At 42.4% G+C, this 7,886-nt stretch overlaps 1 protein-coding gene across 1 annotated transcript; it reads right to left on the bottom strand.

Annotated features, from left to right (window-relative positions):
- Positions 1 to 2,094: 2,094 nt before the first annotated feature.
- Positions 2,095 to 4,410, bottom strand: LOC100283974 (40S ribosomal protein S2-like). The gene is made up of 2 exons (NM_001374374.1): positions 3,549 to 4,410; positions 2,095 to 2,471 (listed from the first exon to the last, which is right to left on the bottom strand). Exons 1-2 carry the CDS (start codon positions 4,224 to 4,226, stop codon positions 2,310 to 2,312), a joined length of 840 nt encoding a protein of 279 aa, NP_001361303.1. The 5' UTR covers positions 4,227 to 4,410; the 3' UTR covers positions 2,095 to 2,309.
- Positions 4,411 to 7,886: the final 3,476 nt, after the last annotated feature.

The following is a 7,886-nucleotide window of genomic DNA, read 5'->3' as shown; positions in this document are numbered from 1 at the left end:
AGCACCATGGCATTTAGGGATGAAAACGGTCGGTAAACACTAAAACCATTATCGTTTTCATATTTTTTTATCGGAAATAAAATCGAAAACGGTAACTCCGGAAACGGAAACGATATCGGTATTTCGGAAACATCAGAAACGAAAGTTCGGTGCGGAAAATACATCGGTAACGGTCGAAATCTAAAATACGATCGGTAAACATATCAAACTTCACAATACAACAAAGTTGACAAAAGATCACAAAGACCACAAGTTCACGATTCATGATATAACAAGTTCACGAGGATCACAAATTTACAATATAAAAAGTTTACAAAGATCACAAGTTCACAATATAACAAGTTCACAGTATAACAAGTTCATAAAGATCACGAGTACACAATTCACAATATCCACTCGATTTAGCTAACATGGCATGCTTACTCATGAAATATTTTTCCTCACATAAAGAGTTTTTTCACAGTCTCACAGGAAAACCCTAAAATCTAGTGTGTGAAAAAGACAGATTGTCAGCTCTCTATCATAATCTATACTATACTTAAAGCACTAGTTTCAACGGGCGTCCCGCGTTATCTTTTTATAAATAACCCCTCACAGTTATTTCAAATTAATCCGCTGCACGCCTATAGATAGCCAAACGGCGGCCCGGCACGGGCCAAACGCACGTGGGCCACAACTGTGGCCCAGGCACGTCATGCCGGCCTACTGACTGTGTCGGGCCAGCCCGTTAGCCCGTCGGCCCATTTGATTAAATCTGCGTAAAATGTTAAAAATATGGTGCAGGAGGTGATGTTCAAACCCATGACCTGATAGAAGAAGGGCGGGAGACACTGGGTGAAACTGTCTAACCAGTAGAACATCATGCTCAGATATTTTTAATATTGAATATAAACTGTATATATGTATATACGTTTTTTGTAAAATAAAAAATATATAATAATGTCGGACCGGGCCAGCACTACGGGCCGAGGCTACAGCCAAGCACGATAGGGTGGCCTTGGCTCTCGCAAGCATTAGGTCGTTTCTGAAACCACATTGGCGTAATGGACTACATGGTGTTTCAGGTTGCTGAATTAGATGAAGCAACAATGATTTGTCACACTAACACTAAAATAAAAGGTTATTTGTTGGTTTTAAACGTTAGTAATTGCTACGAAGTAGCATAATTTATATGGAGCACATACAGTTTTTATTGATGTCCAACTTTAGCTATCACTCCATATTTTTTATCTATCTTTTTTATCAGTTTGACCTCATGTGACTTATTTTAGAAACTTGAGCTCATAAACTTTTCTTATTTGGTCTCTGTATGGTGAAATTATATCATTTTATAATCTCTGTTCGTTCAGTCAGTCGTTGTGAACTCTCTTCTAATCGCTCACTTCATTGGTCGTGTTGTACCAAGACATATTGCATGGATTAAACAATAACATCAGTTAACCAAATCAAAAAATATTATACAGAGAGCAGGGACAATCAATAAAAAATCTTGAGATCTTTTTGTGGATAGTTTACGTGGGTATTGTTGTAAGACGTCGCAACGCACAAGCAATCGACTACTATATTACTAATACATAACATGTGCATAGAAAAGTGTTGATTCATTCGAGAGACCAAATCATTAATCTCAACCGCCTTCCAACATCATCTATCCCAAAAAAAATCTTAAGACGTCCAAAAAATACAAAAATAAGTAATACTTATCCATAGAAGTATAGGCGAAAAATCACATGCTGAAAAATTCCGAAAAAAATTACAAGACACAATTTCGGAAAATTTCGAGACACAAATCCGGTAATTTCCGACAAAAACTGGTAACCAAAGAAAACGGTCGGTAAAACACCACACCGATTCCGATACCGATTCCAATAGAAAATTCCAAAAACCGATTCCGTTTTCAAAAATAAATCTATTTCCGGAATACCAAAAAATTCTAAAACTGTTTTCATCCCTAATGGCATTCATCGCGTGTTGAAAAACACTGTAAGACTAAGACAGACTATCTCTAGGAGCTTACCCATCCTCGTACATATTCAAACTCCACTCTAATGCAGAACAGTGTTTTTGGATAATCTATGCGTAGACTAGTGCAGATGGCCTAACACAGGCAGGACAGATTTTCATCACATGCGGAGTACAGAAAACAATAGGACATCTTTGGGGTTCGATACCCACATACGAAAACAACAGGACATCAATTATCTTGGGTGCATACCTTGGTTTCTCATCATAATTCAAAATAACATTTAAAATATGTAGCTAGTACAGAAAACTCTTTTCGCGACACTTGGAACAGTAAACTAAGACGTTCAAGCTTCCACTGTCTCGGTGGGAGCCTCGATCAGAAGACCCTTTGTCGGCTTAGCCAAGAGGTCGGTGAACTCCTGGAACGGGGTCTTGGCATACTTGGTCTCGGCCCAGAACTCAGGAGTGAGGAAGCCGTAGGTCTTCATCAGACAATCAAAGGTTGCCTGCAATTCGCAAGGGTGTGACATGTGCTATTTAGTTCCCACACTAACAAAATGAAAGACAGTCTACGTTGTACTGAAGCTATACTCAAATAGGGATCAGGTGATTAGCTATACCAGTACATTTAGGCATCAAATGATATGCTATTCCACCTCAAAGATGGTAAAAAAGAAACATGGAATCACAAACTTCACGGAACAAATAATCGTATTCAGACAAGAGTTCATTGGAATGGAAATCATGCAAAGCGACATTTAGCTTACAGACTGAAATTAGCTTCACTGACCGAAAAACAAGCATGAAAACATGAATGGAAGTCACAATATACGCATTGGCTGGACAAAAATACAAAATTTGTGAAAGAATATAAACAGGGCAGGATTTGCACTGTGCGTACATGGAATGATTCAGTGCATAATTTAATATAAATAACAGATTGGACAGAACAAAAAACAACAACTATGTATCAGTCATACACTGGTTTCATCACCATATGCCACAGGTAGTGTTATGGTAGACAACGCAGCACTGGGCAGAGCCGCCCCTGCTCCATGGGCTGTCACCGGACAGCAATAATTTTCTGTGATTTCCGTTGCCAATTAATGTTCACATGTGAAGGTGAACCATGGTGTAGTAGAGGTACAATCAATGGAACTTTGTGCTGATTCTGCCTCTGTGCAGCAGTGACCAAATAGCAATGACAACTTATTGCGATTCTATTTATATACTAACCCTACCAAGGAAGTTATACATGACGCAAAGCCCAAATAATAACAAGCCCCATTCAAATTTCAGTTCTAATAGAAGACAAATACAAGTAAACAACTACGCTAGGTAGCTTCGTAGTTACAAATATCAAAAGATTTGTAACTTTAGACTACATTTTTTGTCTAAATTTGTATAAGTCTAAATGTAGTATGAAGTTACAAATCTAGACCATAAAATGTTGTGATGGACACTAAAAATCTATCGAAAGATGCGCAGATAACATTAACTAAAAATGCATAGTGTGTAGAGTACCATAGGAAGCAAATAATAAGTAATAACACATAATTACACAAAGATCTAAACAGGTATACCTTGACGAAGTTACCGAGTGTCTTGGTGGAGCCACGGGACGAGGTAAAGACATCTTCAATGCCGGCGAACTGGAGGACCTTCTTGGGCACGCGGGCAGCGACAATCCCGGACCCCCTGGGCGCCGGCACCATGCGCACGGTGACGGACCCGCACTTGCCGGTGACCTTGCAGGGCACAGTGTGCGGCTGGCCGATCTTGTTTCCCCAGTAGCCCCTCCTGACGGGCACGACCGAGAGCTTGGCCAGGATGATGGCGCCACGGATGGCGGTGGCGACCTCCTTGGCGCACTTGACGCCGAGCCCGACGTGGCCGTCCCCGTCGCCGACGACGACGAAGGCCTTGAAACGCGTGCGCTGCCCGGCGCGGGTCTGCTTCTGGACGGGCGTGATCTTCATCACCTCGTCCTTGAGCCCCGGGACGAGGGTCTCCACGATCTGGTGCTCCTTGACCGGCAGCGAGTGCAGGTAGATCTCCTCAATCTTGTTGATCCGGTTCTCCTTCACGAGGCGCCCGAGCTTGGTGACGGGCACCCACTTCTCCTCCTCCTGCTGGCGGCCGCCGCGCCGGCCACCACGGCGACCACCACGGTCGCCGCGCCCGCCGCGACCGAACCCGCGGCCAAAACCGCCACGCTCGCCGCCGCGTTCTCCGCCACGCTCGCCGCCTCGCTCCGCCATAGCTGGGTGAGTGAAGGGTCCGAGGTTGCCGCCGATTTGGCGCGCTGGGAGCGATGTGCTGGGGAGCGGCGGCGCGAGGGTTTGGGAGGGCAGCTGCGTTGAAGCTGGCGGCGGCTTATATACAACGTGGCAGTGGAGAAAGGGATTAGGGTTTGGGGGAACGAGAAGTTGGACTGGGCCGTGCGGTTGTAATGAGCCGTGGAGAATGAGTAGATGGACTCGGGCGCCCAGTGCATTGGCTGTGCGAAGTCTAGTGGATTCCTTGAATGGATGGACAGTGGGCCAGAATCGGGTTAGGCACATTGTGGGTTGTTGGTATTCAATTAGTTATGTTGAGTGTGAGGCTATCTCTAAGAGTCTACCCATCTTATCTCTATATTCAAACTTCACTCTGTGTAAATAGTATAGTCTACATTATAACAGTGTTTTGATTGACTATATGGGTGAACCGTTGGAGACGGTCTAATATGGTCGCAGATATTATATTGGTATTTTAAACCTTTCCTTTAGTAATAGAGACATAAAAAGATATAGAAGATCTATTTATTGATTCTCTTTCCGTGACAATGCAAGCATAAATAGAGGTAAGAAAAACATAATAGATGAACTCTTCTTTTATTATCTATTAAAAAGGGCTACCTATCTATTATATAAGAAACTAAATATGTTTCTAGAGATATGTTTGGTATTGTCCCATATAATTCATTAGGGGTCGTTCAGTTTTCCACGGATTTGTGGCCCGGATTGATTGCCTAATTTATATAAGATTTGATTAGCGGGAACAATTTTGGGTGTATTCCAAGATAAACGAGCAAAGCCTTATAGAGTTTCTTAACACTCTCTGGACAAATGACATTACTAACTCATGCCTCCTTAAAACTCCAAAAAAAAGCAAAGGAAAAAATAAAGTGATTTTCAAGATCAAATGACATAGGCTAATAGTTAAGAGTGCTCTCCCTCTAAACCGTGTAGGTTTCTTAAGTGGCTCATCTCTATACCTTAAACTGAACTTTTGAATGTGATCACAAGCAAGAATTTGATGAATAAATTAGTCAAATTAGGATAGAAAAAATTATCTTAACTTGCACAATTTTCTTCACCCTTATTATAGAGTTAGTGATGATAGGAAAAAAATAGGAGAAATATGTTTTGCCATACTATTCTAATATAACATGTTTCTATTTGTAGATAAATGTGGGGCATTTGAGGTGTCAAAACCATACAACTCATGGATGTGATTACTTATCTGTTGTAGCCAAACACATTCACATGTGACTTCATATATGTAGTTACTAGACATCGCTACTAGTACGTGTTTACTTCGATTCTAGTATATAGCAATAGCACCAAAGAGAAACACAAAACCATGATGGGATCTAACATTAGGGGATCCAAGAGATATCCAACATCTACATATCCCATCGGATTTTGATCCTTTTATCTTGAGAAAACAGTCCAAGATCTTGGGTGGCGTTTGGTTCGTGAAATGTAACATAAATGGTAATGATAACGATTCACACTCGAATACGGACGATAACAAATTTGAATAATGTCGTATCCATTTGTAGTGTGGTATCGATTACGGTTAGACTTAAACAAACATGATTTAACGTTATTGGTTTCCCATTGCGTTACAAGTATGTGAACCAAACGGCACCTTGAGTGCCTTTGATGTATCTTAGTATAGTCTTATCACATGTCCAACGTATTCTAGATGTGTTCACACTATGCCTAGCTACCAAACTCAATGTGAATGCAATATCAAGCATAGTGCAGTTCGCAAGATACATAGATGCTCAAATAGCGAAGGGTAAGGAACTTCAAGTCCTAGTGATTCCTCATCACCACTCAAAAAAATTGTACAATCATTAAGGTCTTTAAAGGCCGAGCTTGGGCTAGATATCGAGTCAGCTCGGTTCGACCCAGTTTGAGCTTGTGAGAGCACCTAGAGGGGGGTGAATAGGTGATCCTATGAAAATCAAATACTTGTAGCCACAAAAACTTGGTTAAGTGTTAGCTCAATAGAATCAAGTGGCTAAGGACCAAGCTCTTGTGAAACACAATGGTCACGAAGAAAACAAGCACAAGAGACACGGTGATTTATCCCATGGTTCGACCCAGTATAACATTTACCTACTCCACGTTGTAGCGTCCCACTGGATGAGGGTCGCACTCAACCCCTTTCAAGTGATCCAATGATCAACTTGAATACCACTGTGTTTTCCTTTCTTTTACTATCTCCCGTTCGCGAGGATTCTCCACAACTTGTAGCCTCTCGCCCTTACAAATGATGATCACAAAGAAGCACGGAAGTAAGGGAGGGGAGAGCAACACACACAAGACTCAAAGCACGAGCACAACCACGCACACAAGCCACAACTTGAGCTCACAACACAATGCGAGGAGTTCTCTACTCAAATAGAGCTCAAGTCACTATCATAAAGAATCAAATGCGCGATAATGGAGTCTTGGTGCTTAGAGATGATCAAAGAATGCTTGGGTGACTCCTCCATGCGCCTAGGGGTCCCATATATAGCCCCAAGGCAGCTAGTAGTCGTTGGAGGCAATCTGGAAAGGCAATTCTTGCCTTCTGTCGGGTGGCGCACCGGACAATCTGGTGCACCACCGGACAGGCACTGTTCATGGTCCGGTGCAGATCGCCTTCCTAAAATGGCACAGCCGACCGTTGCAGAATTATAGCCGTTGGCGCACCGGACACTGTCCGGTGCACACCGGACAGTCCGGTGCCTCCTGTCGACCGTTGGAGCGGGCCACGCGTCGCCCGCGGATTTGGCGGCCGACCGTTGCGCTGGCAGCCGTTGGCTCACCGGACCGTCCGGTGAATTATAGTCGCACGCCGCCGATGAATTCCCGAGAGTGGCCAGTTCGCCAGAAGCCAGCCTGGCGCACCGGACACTGTCCGGTGCACCACCGGACAGTCCGGTGTGCCAGACTGCGCTGAGTCTTGGCTGCTCCAGCCAAGTCTTTTCCTTTTTCTCTTTTATCTGATTCTAGCACTTAGACAAATATATTAGTACACAAAAACCAATGTACTAAGTCTAGAATCATACCTTATTGTTGATTTGCACCTCATCCATCATTTGACACATAATTACTCACTCAATATGTGTTGGGCACTTAATCACCAAAACTATACTAGAAATGGCCCAAGGGCACATTTACCTTTCAATCTTCCCCTTTTTGGTGATTTATGCCAACACATCAAAAAGCAACAAATAGAAGTGCAACATCAATGCAATTGAGAACAAAAATTGTCTTTTACAAGATTTGACATATTTGGATCGTTCTTTGCCACCACTTGGTTTGTTTTTGCAAATCAAATTCATTTTCCTATCTCTAAGTCAAACTCACTTGTTTGGGCATAAAGAGAGATAATCCAAGAGTGAAAATGATCAAGATCCAAAAACTCCCCCTTTTCCCATAATCATAAATTCTCCCCATAAGAGACCAAGTTTTGACAATAAGAGTATTTTAACAAATCAAAAGTTCTAACTCTACTATTTTCAAAGTTCTCAAGTGGTAGCTGAATCATTTGCTTTGGCCTTAATTTCTCCCCCTTTGGCATTAAGCACCAAAATGGGATCATTATTGGCCCTTAAACCCCATTGCCTCACCAAAATCGTCAATTAAGAGTAAAAA

This window comes from Zea mays, chromosome 7, assembly GCF_902167145.1.
Source record: "Zea mays cultivar B73 chromosome 7, Zm-B73-REFERENCE-NAM-5.0, whole genome shotgun sequence".
NCBI classification, from domain to species: domain Eukaryota; kingdom Viridiplantae; phylum Streptophyta; class Magnoliopsida; order Poales; family Poaceae; genus Zea; species Zea mays.
This window is presented reverse-complemented; position numbering and strand designations above follow the sequence as displayed.